The sequence below is a fragment of the Myxine glutinosa genome, chromosome 3 (genome assembly GCF_964187855.1).
Source record: "Myxine glutinosa chromosome 3, kmMyxGlut1.1, whole genome shotgun sequence".
NCBI lineage: Eukaryota > Metazoa > Chordata > Myxini > Myxiniformes > Myxinidae > Myxine > Myxine glutinosa.
The window spans coordinates 106521140-106536324 of NC_136263.1; the positions used below are offsets into that span (position 1 = coordinate 106521140).

The 15185-nt window shown below is 42.5% G+C and overlaps 1 protein-coding gene across 4 annotated transcripts in view; it reads right to left on the reverse strand.

Moving 5' to 3' along the window:
• Positions 1–15185, reverse strand: part of TMTC3 (transmembrane O-mannosyltransferase targeting cadherins 3) — a 254285-nt gene that overhangs the window by 100095 nt on the left and 139005 nt on the right. For all 4 annotated transcript variants that reach the window (XM_078774384.1, XM_078774385.1, XM_078774386.1 and 1 more), the window contains one exon: positions 5506–5626. In XM_078774384.1, the coding sequence (XP_078630510.1) occupies positions 5506–5626 (121 nt within the window). The remainder of the gene's footprint in view (positions 1–5505; positions 5627–15185) is intronic.

Consider the following 15185-nt stretch of genomic DNA (forward strand, 5'->3'; position numbering starts at 1 on the left):
GAATAGCTCGATATTCCCAAATTTTCGTGTGGAGAAAGTAAGTTTATGGTAGGACTACTCGCTCTGGATAGATTTGCCGGATTTTCCTCGAATCATTTGCTATTCCTATTGTTTTGTGCACTTGGGTATGACCCTCGTGGAGATATTTTCTTTGTTAACAAATGTAAATAATCACAATATCCATGGATCTATCATTTCCAAATTGTCTATTGCAAACAGAAGCAGAGTTTCCACTTTGTGTGTTGAATAGTGCAACTACAACCAGAAGTTGCTTCCTCAAAGTAAGATGTGCATTGATTTCTGCATACTGCAGGCCAGCTACGTACCACTTTGGACAAAAACGCCAACAAGAAAGCAAATGACCACATGCTACAGATTCAAGTCGTACGCAACTTTCAGAGTCCCAGCTATCATCTTTTCCGACCCTGGAAACTGAGTCACCCCCAGCACTATCATGCGACTGAACATCTGGTAACTCTCCTCCAATGATACTTCTGCCGCTGCTGGCTCCGGCCAATGACTTATCACCTGCTCGTAGAACTACATACCCACTTCACTGAACACACAAGAGACGGGCCACGCAGGCACTGTACCTCATCCTGTCTGTGATCTGCTCGTTTGTGACAGTACACACAGAAGTCACCAATGAACTGGTTGATTTCTACCAATATGACCTACCATCACCAATAACAGTTGATACAGAGGTGCACAGTTGGCAGATAAAGCGGAAAGGCAAGTCAGCATCAGAGGTCCCAACCACAGCAGCAAAAACGCTCAAACAGACAGATCATTCTTCCCCAACATCCACTGCCTGATGCGTCTCTTCTGCACGATGCCTGTAACATCATGTGAGTGTGAGCGGTACATTAGTGGAATGAGACGTCATAAGACTTACATGCGGACAACGATGTGTGAAGACTGGATGGATGGACTGCCACGAACACACATTCGCTATGGTGTGGACTTAGATATGAATGGCATCATTGATGAGTTTACAAGGCGAAATCCATGGAGAATGGAGTTTCTGGATATCCTTTAGTGCAGAGTTAGTGGACTACAAGAGCTAACGATGTACACATAGTAAACCGGCACTTCACTCAGGAGGCCAGGCGGCACAAGCTTACATTCATCTATTGAGGACAATATGTCGATCTTTTAGCTAAATATTGTCAAGTGAAAAAATAAAAGACGAATACATTGATTTGAATTAGGCTTGGCAGGAGATTTTTCGATCTGTGAACATTTGAACCTCAAGTGAACCCCCCCTAAAAAAATTCTGGATCAGCCCCACCAATTTTCTCCAAATTTCCTTAACAATCCTCTTGAAGGAGTTCAGTCATGAGGACTTTTGGCCCTCACTATCAGCCATGATCTTTCTTGGGTAAACCACATATCTAAGTTGGCCTCCAAAGACAATCGCTGACTCGGAATTCCTCCATTCGTGTGAAGTCTTTTCTTGGCACATCTGTACTTCCATCTACCTGCAGTAGTTTTGATAATTGTACTATATTCAGGTTTGTTCACAGACAATGCACAATTAACGTGCAAAAACCTTGAGGCAAACTGTTATCAAAAACAGTAGTGTGATGATGAGCATTGAAGGATGAAGTGGGACAAATCTTTGTGGACCCAGATGGAATTAAAGGAAGATGGAAAAGATATATGGAAATGCTGTTGAATACAGAGAATGAATGGGACGGCAACATAGAGAGTAACCCAGTTTTAGGACCGGCAGAGAAGATAACTGAGAAGGAAGTTGAGGAAGCGATAAAAGCAATGAAGAGTAGAAAAGGGGGAGGGCCGACGGGAGTTGTGGGAGATATGTTGAAGGCAGCAGGAAGTTGGGGTGTGAAGAGAATGACAGAGATCTGTAATCTGGTGGTGAAAGAAGGCCGCATTCCAGTGGATTGGGAACTGAGTATCCTTGTCCCTCTATACAAGGGGAAAGGTGACCCTCTGGAGTGTGGCCCGTACCGAGCGATAAAGTTATTGGAGCATGGAATGAAGGTATTGGAAAGGGTGTTGGAGAGGAGGATAAGGAAGGAGGTGAAGATCGACGAAATGCAGTTTGGATTTAATGCCAGGAAGAGGAACGACAGACGCGCTCTTTATTGTGAGGCAGTTGCAGGAGAAGTAGTACATGGAGAGGAGGAAGAAGTTGTTTCTTGGGTTTGTTGATCTGGAGAAAGCATTCGATAGGGTTCCACGCGAAGTATTGACATGGGCATTGAGGAAGTTAGGAGTGGAGGAATGGTTGATCAGAGTAGTGATGGCAATGTACAAAAGAGCGCGCACAGCTGTAAGGACGAAGGACGGGAACAGTGGTGAGTTTGAGGTGAAGGTGGGAGTGCATCAGGGGTCGGTACTAAGTCCACTACTATTTGTAGCTGTGATGGAGGTGCTGGCTCAGAACGTAAAGGAGGGTTTACCGTGGGAGTTGTTGTATGCAGATGATCTGGTGTTGATTGCGGAAAGTATGGATGGACTGAAGGAAAAGATGAAAAAGTGGAAGGAATGTATGGAGACAAAAGGTCTGAAGGTGAATATCAGAAAGAAGAAGGTGATGGCAAGTGGTAAAGCATGTGGTGAGGTGGAAAGAACTGGGAAGTAGCCCTGTGCTGTGTGCAGGAAGGGTGTCGGAGTGAACTCCATTCAATGTACAATGTGCGCTGAGTGGGTTCATCAAAAATGTAGTGGTCTGAGAGGGTAATTAACCAGTGTGGAAGCTACATTCAAATGTAAGGTGTGCACAGAGGGAGCTGCAGATGGAGGAAATGTTGAGTTGGATCTTGGAGACGGCGTGAATCTGGAAGGTGTGAAAACATTTTGCTACCTCGGAGACATGCTGAATGGAGAAGGTGGATCAGACTCGGCAACGTTTGTCAGAGTGAGATGTGCATGGAAGAAGTTTCGGGAACTGAGTGGCGTGCTGATGAGGAGGGGAGTGTCATTGAAACTGAAGGGAAAGGTGTATGCTGCATGTGTGAGAAGTGTTATGATTTATGGGAGCGAGACATGTGTAATGAACGTAGAGCAGCAACGAAGGCTGGAAAGGGTGGAAATGTGAATGGTTCGGTGGATGTGCGGAGTATCGTTGAGAGAGAGGAAGACATGATGAATTGCAAAAGATGATGCGAATAGAGCCTGTGATTGATGCTGTGAAGAGGAATAGGTTGAGATGGTTTGGTCATGTGTTGAGGAAGGATGAAAGTGACTGGTTGAGAAGAGTGATGGAAATGAATGCAGAGGGAAGTAGAGGATGGGGAAGACCGAGAAAGACTTGGCTAAAGATGGTGGAAGAAGAAATGCGGGCAAGGGGGCTAACAAGGAGAGATGCAGAAAATAGGACAAAATGGAGAAGATTGTCATGGGGACCGCAAGGCTAACCCCCGCTCTAGCAGGGAAAATGGCCTTAAAATGCATGTTGTTGTTGTTGTTGTTGTTGATGATGAGCATTCAGTGTTGCTGTACTTGATTGTGGTCCTATGCTCTACAAAATTATTTCTGACTTTTTTCATCCAAGAAAATCTTGATGGGAATAATTAAAAGGCTCTTATTCTCCCCACCTCTCCCCCGTCTTTCACTTTTATTTACCTTCCCTCCTCCCCCTCCCCCAGATTCCTTCTCCTCCCTAAAACACCGAACTAAAATGTCTCTGGAAAGTTTATGCCAACTTGGGCCTAGGCTGGTTTTAGAAACAAAAGTGGCTCAACCCACGATTAAAAATGCTTATAAAGTGGCTAGGCACAGTGCATCCCATATTGAATAGACAGCACTTCCTGGGGAGTCACACTTTGCTCTTAAGAATCAAAAAGTAAAAACTGGACAATATAATTTTACACAAATGCATAGATGGATAATGGATATGCCTCCACCCACATTAGATGTCAACCCACTGTTTAGTTAGATCGCAATTAAAGGTCACATGAAAAAATGAAGTTCAAGTGAGAGGAAGCACAACAGAGAAAAGAGAGACAGGTAGAAAGGGGACATCAGATGCTTCTAGCTCCAGTTATGGTCTGCAAAAACGATTTTCAAAGCTCACAAGCCCTTAGACCTTTTGAACCCAAAAATTAACCAGTTCATCCTTATGTTACAGTCAAAAATTGTGCCAAGTTTGGGTGAAATCGCTTCAGTGGTTCACAAGTTATCGTAAGAAAAAAACGCTAACAGATAGACGGTATGGACAGCGGTATGGACAACATGAAAACATAATGCCTTCAGAATTTGGCTGCAGAGGAATCATAGATTATCTGTCCGAAGTAGATGTCTGTGTTAACACACTACAAATTTGTAGTTCTGTTGCATCAAATACAGACAAAATATATATCCAGGATATTTTCAGCAATACCATTCAACAATAATTTTGTTCCATAGCCTGGTGTTGGCTTAGCAGTTAGGGTGCAGGCTTGGGATCCTAGGATCCTGAGTTTGAATCCCGGTCGATTGCTGAATTAACGCCAGGGGGGTTGACTCAGCCTGTCATCCTTCCGAGGTCGGCAAATTGAGTCGGCTTGCTGGGATGAATGATCCCGGTGTGTACCCCAATTTAGAATAGGTACACCGTATCTCTGCGCATCGTAAGAGGCGACGAAGGGTTGGCGTCAGGAAGGGCATCCGGCCGTAAAAACATTGCCTCAAACAGGGAACCATGATTGTCATGGGGCCTACAAGGTGAACCCCCACTCCAGCGGGAAAAATAGCCTTTAAAACGATCATTCATTCATTCATTCAATAATTTTATTGCATATGTTGAAAAAAAATAAAGATTACAAAGTTGAAGGGAGATAGAGCGACAATACGAAAGCAGAGTTTGAGAAATAACATATTTTTCTTCCAAATCCTTCTTCTTCCTAGATTCATGATCCTTCGAAACATTCACGAGGTTGCACTTTTTGCTTCTTCACTTTGCACTTTTTCCTTTAATGTCAGTTGTCATGACAAGCCTCCCCACCCAATCACCCCATAAATCTGAGCTGGTGTGTATAAATGTTTATGCTCTTGTAATCTACATGCAAGATAGCCCTGCAAGATTGTTTAACTGTCATAAACACTCTCATGTTACATTACGTGTACTTCTTTGATTGAAAAAAAACCTGTAAAATATGAAAAGAATGTTAACTCAAAATCAACATGAAATGAACTCATCTACATAAATTCGATCTGTTGTGGTTCATGGCATGCTAGCTGGGGGTTTCACCATTAATTGCACAAAATAATTTTCCACCACAAAGTTTATTCTTCTATAATATAGAACAAATAAATTCAGGAGGATGACATGCACACAGGTTGAAATTTATGAAACCAAAACTTTAATCTGCTAAGCACAGCATCTACATTGGAGAGTATCAGGACCATGGAATTTAAGAAGGTAACACATATGTCTTCCACCCAAGGTCATCACCTATGCTCTACACTCTACAGCATAAATAAGCCAGTGCTGTCACTGTGCTTGAACATTCAAAACAAGATTTTACCATTTGTACATTCGTATATTTTACCTACCTTAAGGGCAGATGTAAACAGCGAGTATTCAGTACGCCAGTCATGGTTGCGGATGAGAGTTTTCATCCCATGTGTTGCCAGAAGAAAAGCAAAGCCAAAGGACACGAACAGGTAGAGTTGTCTGGTGGGGAAGGATGTGAGAGATGAAGTGCCAGGAATGTGCCAGGCAACAGTGAAGGCAATTCAATGAATAACAAAAGGAAATGGTGAGTGCATGGTGTACTCAATCAAATACGTAATGCATTGTAAACAATGCAACAACAACAACAATAATAAGCCAGAACCAAGCAAGAACATTGAATTATGAATATAGACAAAGTGGTTAGATGGCAGCATGAGCGAAAGGGAAAGCTATGGCTGAATACCAGAGGACAGGCCATAATAGGTCAACTTTGACATGAACACAGATTGCTACTTTGTTTATGAAAGAATGCACTTAATATGTCCAGAAAGAGAAGAAAAGGAAGTAGAAACTAGAGTGAGCCATGAGGGAACAGCACTTTTATTTTAAGGAATTAAATGCACCATCTACAGTCAGAGAACATGTGCAAAAATGTTGGAAGTTTATACTCGACCTCATCCCGCAACCCCACACTCACATCTGCCTCGCTCTTTTAAACTACTTCCCTTCCCTTTTCAACTACTTTTCCCTCATTCTCTCCTACACTTTCTGACCCTATTCTACTCCCCCACCCACACTTTTCTACCTCTCAATATATTTTCCAATTCCCCCAACCGCATTTCCTGTGTGCATCATATATAAATTGCCTTAAAAATGCTTAATGCAAAATTTGTCGAAGGCAATGATGACAATGGTTGCCTAGGTCTAATAGTCAATTGCAGGTTGGCATCACTCCGCCCCTCCAGGAGGGCATTTAAGATCTGAACGAGCATAGTCTGCACTAATCCCCAAAGAAAGCCACTCTGGGGCCGAAACATTGGACTTTTGGGCCCTCGTCTTTTTGATAAACACTCAAGAGTGTTGTGCTATTCTTTCCACCCTGCAATTCTTGCAATGTAGGTGATCAACACTTGAAAGGTGCAATAAAACTTGTTTTACAAAAGTGAGCGATAAATCAAATGTGGCTGTGAATCATAAAAGTAATTTTATGTTCTTTCATGTTTGAAAAAGTTTATGCCTTGCTGGAGTAAAAAAAGAAAAAAAGAAAAAGCAAAACAGGAACAGAAGGAAATAAAATACAAAACTGCTGGAACATAAAAGTAATTTTATGCCAAAAAGGTTCATGTGCTGTAGTGACAACCGCATACGAGTAGGGAATTTCCCAGAAAATACAAACCCCCGAAACACACCGATTTCCTTCATGGTCGCACAAATATCCTCCTGAGAGTCATCCCATACTGTGTGTATCCACAAAATGACCCAACCATCAACCAGGCCGACAACCACCCCACCTCATCCTTTCCCCACACTTCACTTTACAGAGCTCATGTCTCGAAAAGTGTCTGTTTTCTCCAAGTCTCTCTGGATTATATCATCAAAGCATGATTACCAGAATGGGAATTTCCCTATCAAGCTAAGTGGCCCTTGAATCTCTCCAGCAGGGTAATTTAATCTCTTAAAACCACAAAACATTTTTACTTACCCTTCAGCGGGCAAGTATGTATTCACTGCCAACCATGCATGGCAGAATTGCCTGCCACCTTGGCAAAATGAAATACTCACTAATCTGTAGTGACAAAAGGTCATGCTGCACACAGCATTTCAGGATTGAAAATGAAGCACATGTTTACATTTGCGTCTCGTTCCATCACTGTAATGTACATGCACCACTTTACCCCGCCCCATTTCCCTCTGTTCATGACCCCAGCTTGAAGTCTTCACAGAAAATTCTCACAAAAATATTTAGGCACAAAGTAAACAAAACTAGTGCAATAAATGTCACAATCTACAGAACATGTTTTGGCCATCCTACATTCAACGGGTTTCTACGTCTATCACTGTGTGAGACAGGCAAGTGAAATCATTTTTAAGATGAAGAAGATAATTGGGTGGCGCTGCATTCTCATTAAGGATGTAGCACTTTAATGGCCGTCCACAAGCCAACCACAAGCACATGTTTACTCGACTATAGCTCAGGCAGGGCAGGCCGATTACCCCATCCCTAAAGGTTATAAATAAGCCAGCTTGGTTTTTACCAACTATGTAATGGTGATGTGGTAAACTTCCTATGGATAAAGCTGCACAGAAACTGGGAGCAGGACGGCCAGATTAATGCCAATATTGCATCAAGTGTAAGAACAGGTTACGGAATATATTAGGACCACAATGATAGCTCAATGCTGCTGCAACTGGCCGTTCATGTTTGGGAGTGTGGTTCGCCGATAAATACATGACAGCATGTTGTAGCTTTTTCAGTTAATGATAAAGATTGTGCTTCATTTCCATCGATGGACAGCAATATAAACAAATCTCGATCCGTATAAACCATCACCCGGGTGTTTGGCAGGCAGGGTGAGGCATGGATGTGTGTGCCGTCCTTCAGATGGATGTTCAACTGGGTGTCCCGTATGCTGGTATTAGTTGGTCGACATTACAAAGATCCCACAGTGTCTTTCCTGAGCAGTAGGAGAGCTATCGCCAGCACCATGAACAAATTACAAATTCCTGATCCAACCTACAAGGGGCACTGCAGCACTGCAACTGCATCAGCAGCAAAGGCACACCTCCAGTAATGATGCAACCAAGCAGCCATGTATTGCACACCAAATGAAATGAGTACCAGAGACCATAACCAAAAATTCGGTATATAGTGGCTTCTGGGATCATAAAATTTTACATCAGCAGCACGCTTGGAGAGGTATTTCAAAGTGTATGCGCTCTCAAGAAAGATAAAGCGAAATGATACAAGAATGCGCCCCCTCTCTCTCTTCGCCTCTCGTCTCCCGCTCTCTTTATTATATGTTCCATGTGTTAGCTCTTACACGAGTTAGCTATGTGTTAGCCGTGACTTAGTATACAAAAAATATTCAAAAAACCAGTCGAAAAACACGTTCAGCATCGTGCCGGGATATAATAAATCAAATCATATAGGCTGTTCATTGTCTCATGGCATGAAAATCTGACATACATTATGTGGTTAAAGGTTGACATAGAATTTTTATTGGGGAACATGAAAAATAATTTCCGAAAAAGTCATGAAATGGTGATCCACGTGCGCACTCTCATAAGCGTGCAACCAACTGTCACACTCAAGAATTATGACGTGAAATTGCACAAGTGTGGGAATGGAAATACTCATGCATTCTCACTTCAAGTTGAACAAGGTGAGTGCAACAGCCTTACCGAACTTTGTTTTAAGAAAATGCATATTACTACCTCCGCCACAGAAGGTATATACAGTAGTTGTGGACGAGTTATGACAAAACAATTTGTATGACAAAACAAAACATTTTGAGTTTGGTAGATGACAATAACAAGCAAGTCAATTAGATTTTGGTTAAGGTCTGGATCCTGATACTAGAATTTTAAAAGTGATTCATCACAACTGAGAGATAGGGTCATAAGCGATAAAGAGCATGATATCTCAAAAAGTTATGGACGGATTCAAACGAAACTCGGTGGACGAGTTGGGAGTCTGCCAAGGACAAATTGATTCGATTTGGGTGAAGATCCAGATCCGCATCCAGATACGAGGGTTTTTCAATTTTGTCTCTGCCACCTGAAGTGGATGGAGGGTTACGTTTTCACACCCGTCTGTTTATCTGTCTGTCTGCAAGCAGGGTATCTCAAAAAGGTATGGACGGATTCGGACGAAATTATTTGGTGGACAGGTTGGGTCCGTGACAAGGAAGAAATTATTCGAGTTTGGTGAAGATCCGTATCTGGATACTTTAATTTTTTGTAGTGATTCTTCCCCACTGAGAGATAGGCCCAAAAATGGTATGAAGTACGATATCTCAAAAAGTTATGAGCAGAATATGACAAAACGTAGTGGATGATTTGGGGAGGTGACAAGAACAAGCCAATTCGATTTTGTTTAAGGCCTGGATCCAGATGCGGCGAATCATTGGGATAGAAAACGTAAAGTTTAGCCTTGCGGAGGTATGCTCTCTATTGAGTGCTGTTCGAGTTCTGTTTGATGCTACAGAAGTCGCAATATTTTTTCATGCAAATTATTTGGCAAAAATATTTCAATAAAATTATTTTTCTTATTTCATATCAGTGGTATGCATGATCACCTGAATAACTAGAATGGCACTCGGTAGAAAGCATACCTGCACCAGGCTGAACAATTTACGTTTTGTATCCCATTGATTGGCTGGATCTGCATTCAAACCTAAACCAAAATCTAATCAGCTTGTTCTTGTTTCATCATAATCCATTCATAACTCTTTGAGACATCTTGCTATAGATACATCATTTGTGGCCCCATCTCTCAATGGTGAAGAATCGCTTTGAAAAACTAGATGGTATTCATAGAAGACTTACCCTGTGCACTGCGCAGTCAACTTGTTGGGAGCCAACTCTCCTGTTTTTGAACATGTTTTTCTTTGATCCAATATGGCTGCCAGACCACATGAGCTATGATATCATAAATTTATATTCTATAATATAATTTTTGCATAGATCACGCTCAATACATTTCAAACTGATCAGACTAAGCGTTGTCCCTGTCGAATTATGACATCATAATTATGGCACCAATGACGTCATCGTTAACAACACCTATTCCCCATATGGAGTTCTTTACAATGAGCCATGTTTCAATTTTTTCCATGCAGCGGTTTTGGAGATATAGAGGTGCAACGTTTTCGTTTTTTCCAAGATGGTGCCTGTACGACATGACCTATGACGTCATGATTATCATTACAATATTCTACATGAGGAGGTGCTCCTATGGTGAAAATTTCGTTTCCATCAGACCAACAGTTGGTGAAAAAAAATTCACAATGATCGGATAAGTGTTGTACTTGTCGAATTACGACATCATAACGAAGGCACCGATGACATCATTAACATATCTTATTCCCCAAGGGGAGTTCTTGACAATGAGCCATGGTTCAATTTTTTCCATGGAGCGGTTTCGGAGATAGAGATGCAACTTTTTTCGATTTTTTCCAAGATGGCGTCTGTACCACATGACCTATGACGTTATAATTATCATTTAAAAATTCTACAGGAGCCGCACATATTCTGAAAATTTTGTGTCCATCGGTCTAACAGATCTAACAGGTCTAACAGATGAAGAAAAGGGCAAGTTCTGGTGTGCGATAGAGAAGCTGATGGAAAACATGAAAGATGAGGAAGTTGTTGTGGTGGTAGGAGGAGCCCTAAATGGACATGTAGGAAGGAGTATGGATGGTTTTGAGGGAGTTCATGGGGGTTACGGATATGGTGTCAGAAATGGAGAAGGTGAAAGGATTTTGGAGTTTGCTGATGGAGTTGATTTGTTGATTTGTAATACTCAGTTCCAGAAAGAGGATAATAAGCTTGTTACATACACGTCAGGTGGGTCGACGACAACCGTTGACTACCTGATGGTGCGTAGGCGAGATAGGGGGCACCTCCGGGACACAAAGGTGATCCCGGGGGAAGAGGCTGTTTCACAGCACCACTTGGTTGTCTGCGACATAAGGGTGAAAGGTGCGAGGAGAGCTCGGCGGGTGAAGTACCAACCGAGAATGAAGGTGTGGAGATTGAAAGAGGTGACAGTAAGGGAGGCATTAAAAAGAGAGGCTGAGTCGGGTAGAGGATGATGTGGTTGGATGTCAATGAAAGATAGTCTGTTGGGAGCCGTTGGTGAGGTATGTGGATGGACAAAAGGACCACCGGGGCACTCGGAAACATGGTGGTGGGATGAGGAAGTTGGAAAGAGGATTGACGAGAAGAGGAATAAGTTCAAGGAGTGGCAGAAGGCGAAGGGTACGGGAGCAGAAAAAGCAGAGCATGAAAGTTATAAGGCAGCCAGGAAGGCTGCAAAGAAAGAGGTAGCAAAGGCGCAGGAGGCATGTAGGAAAATGTTCGGAGAAAGCTTGGATTCGGAAGAGGATCAGAGAGCGGTATTCAGGATTGCAAAGCAGATAGCGAAAGAGAGGTGTGATGTGATGGGGGTGAGTTGCTTGAAGGATGAAGTGGGACAAATCGTTGTGAACCCAGATGGAATTAAAGGAAGATGGAAAAGATATATGGAAATGCTGTTGAATCCAGAGAATGAATGGGATGGCAACATAGAGAGTAACCCAGTTTTAGGACCGGCAGAGAAGATAACTGAGAAGGAAGTTGAGGAAGCGATAAAAGCAATGAAGAGTAGAAAAGCGGGAGGGCCGACGGGAGTTGTGGGAGATATGTTGAAGGCAGCAGGAAGTTGGGGTGTGAAGAGAATGACAGAGATCTGTAATTTGGTGGTGAAAGCAGGCCACATTCCTGTGGATTGGGAACTGAGTACCCTCGTCCCTCTATACAAGGGGAAAGGTGACCCTCTGGAGTGTGGCTCGTACCGAGCGACAAAGTTATTGGAGCATGGAATGAAGGTATTGGAAAGGGTGTTGGAGAGGAAGATAAGGAAGAAGGTGAAGATCGACGAAATGCAGTTTGGATTTATGCCAGGAAGAGGAACGACGGACGCACTCTTTATTGTGAGGCAGTTGCAGGAGAAGTACATGGAGAAGAGGAGGAAGTTGTTTCTTGGGTTTGTTGATCTGGATTTGGAATTTGTTGACCTGGAAGCATTCGATAGGGTTCCACGCGAAGTATTGACATGGGCATTGAGGAAGTTAGGAGTGGAGGAATGGTTGATCAGAGTAATGATGGCAATGTACAAAAGAGCGCGCACAGCTGTAAGGACGAAGGACGGGAACTGTGGTGAGTTTGAGGTGAAGGTGGGAGTGCATCAGGGGTCGGTACTAAGTCCACTACTATTTGTAGCTGTGATGGAGGTGCTGGCTCAGAATGTAAAGGAGGGTTTACCGTGGGAGTTGTTGTATGCAGATGATCTGGTGTTGATTGCGGAAAGTATGGATGGACTGAAGGAAAAGATGAACAAGTGGAAGGAATGTATGGAGACAAAAGGTCTGAAGGTGAATATAGGAAAGACGAAGGTGATGGCAAGTGGTAAAGCATGTGGTGAGGTGGAAAGAACTGGGAAGTGGCCTTGTGCTGTGTGCAGGAAGGGTGTCGGAGTGAACTCCATTCAATGTACAATGTGCGCTGAGTGGGTTCATCAAAAATGTAGTGGTCTGAGAGGGTCATGAACCAGTGTGGCAGCTACATTCAAATGTAAGGTGTGCACAGAGGGAGCTGCAGATGGAGGAAATGTTGAGTTGGATCTTGGAGACAGTGTGCAGCTGGAAGGTGTGAAGACATTTTGCTACCTCGGAGACATGCTGAATGGAGAAGGTGGATCAGACTCGGCAACGGTTGCAAGAGTGAGATGTGCATGGACGAAGTTTCGGGAACTGAGTGGCATGCTGATGAAGAGGGGAGTGTCGTTGAAGCTGAAGCGAAAGGTGTATGCTGCATGTGTGAGAAGTGTTATGCTTTATGGGAGCGAGACATGGGTAATGAACGTAGAGCAGCAATGAAGGCTGGAAAGGGTGGAAATGCGAATGGTCCGGTGGATGTGTGGAGTATCGTTGAGAGAGAGGAAGACAAATGATGAATTGTGAAAGATGATGGGAATAGAGCCTGTGATTGATGCTGTGAAGAGGAACACGTTGAGATGGTTTGGTCATGTGTTGAGGAAGGATGAAAGTGACTGGTTGAGAAGAGTGATGGAAATGAATGTAGAAGGAAGTAGAGGACGGGGAAGACCGAGAAAGACTTGGCTAAAGATGGTGGAAGAAGAAATGCGGGCAAGGGGGTTAAACAAGGAGAGATGCAAAAATAGGGCAAAATGGAGAAGATCGTCATGGGGACCGCAAGGCTAACCCCCGCTCTAGCAGGGAAAATGGCCTTAAAATGCATGTTGTTCTTGTTGTTGTTCTTACAGATGCAGAGGAATTTTTGTTTTATTTATACTGATGAGATCAAGCGTTGTACTTGTCGAATTATGACGTCATAATTAAGGCACCGATAACATCACCATCAACATATCTTATTCCCCATGGTGAGTACTTGACAATGAGCCACATTTCAATTTTTTACATTGAGCGGTTTGGGAGATATAGAGGTGTGACGTTTTTCCAAGATGGCGTCCGTAACACGTGACCTATGACGTCATACCTGTGAATAAAAAAATTATACAGGCGAGGCGCTTCTATGGTAAAATTTCGTGTCAATCGGACCAACGGTTGCCGAGAAAATGATTTTTTTTTAAATGGAGACATGTACGGCACACGGCACACGGCACACGTACGTAACTGAATGCTTAACCCCGCTTTCCACTTTGCGAGAGCAGCGTAATTATAGTATCCGGATCTGAATCTTCACAAAAATCGAAAAAAAAAATCCTTTTCACAAACACAACCTGTGCAACAAATAATTTCGTCCAGGTCCATCCATACATTGAGATATCCTGCTCAGAAACAGACAAACAGACAGGGGTGAAAACATAAGCTCCATCTACCTTCGGTGGCTTTTAACAGATGACAATTTAAACACATTTTCAAACCTTGACAGCAAGTCCAACTCTTGCCCTTTTTATGACAATACTGGCTGATGTCGATGATCTTAAAATAAAATAAAGTCACTGCAATAACTGCAGTACGCATACACAGTGACAAGAATCGAGCCTTTAATGCCCGGAATCTGTGTATGTTTTGTGAAGAATTTTGATAACATTTTAGGATATGCTTTCCGGCTTGTTCGGAGTTTTGTGGTGACGTGAGGATGTTTTTACGATACATATCAGAGTTAATCATTGCTGCTCGTGCGACAAATACTGGTCCAATCGGTATGGAGCTACATAAATTACTTTGCAGTATCAATTACTATGGTCTGGTATGTAGCCAGAATTTAACAGACTTGGCAGGTGCACATTATGAGGTTAAAATGGTGCCAATAAACAAGACAAATATTTCCAAGGGGCCTTGTTTGATGTCTATAAGACAAGGACATAAAAAACAGATGATAACAACAAAGATAATTGGGTTGACAGAAGAAAAATAAAAATAAAATAGAACCAGGAAACTAAATTATTATTTTCACAAACATAATTTAACTGAGGTTTGCATAACCTGCAATTTTCATGGAGGTGCGAAAGTTATTGTGCAAGGTACGTACCAGAAATACTGATCTACCACACATAAAACAAGAAAGAGCAATCAGAGATTGCAGACCTCCACCAGGGACCTGTTTTGTGTGGCAAATAAATGGAAGAATATACTAAATGAAAGGTTGTTCATTGCAAATTAAACGTCTAAATGTTCCAGTTGTAAAGATGTAAATGTCAAATGTATGAAATGTTGTAAAGGTGAAATGGTCTGAAGTTCTGAATGGGTTATAAGGGCCGAGATTATACTTGTTGAATTATGACGTTATAATGCAGGCACCTATGACATCATCATTAACATATTTTATTCCCCATGGAGAGTTCTTTACAATGAGCAATGTCTCAATTTTTTCTATGCAATGCTGTCAGCTGTCTCACTATGCAGTGAGATATAGAGGTGCAAAGTTTTTCGGTTTTTCCAAGATGGCGCCCATACCACGTGACACATGACGTCACAATTATCACTAAAAAATATACAGGAGGTGGTACACCTATCATGAAAATTCCTGT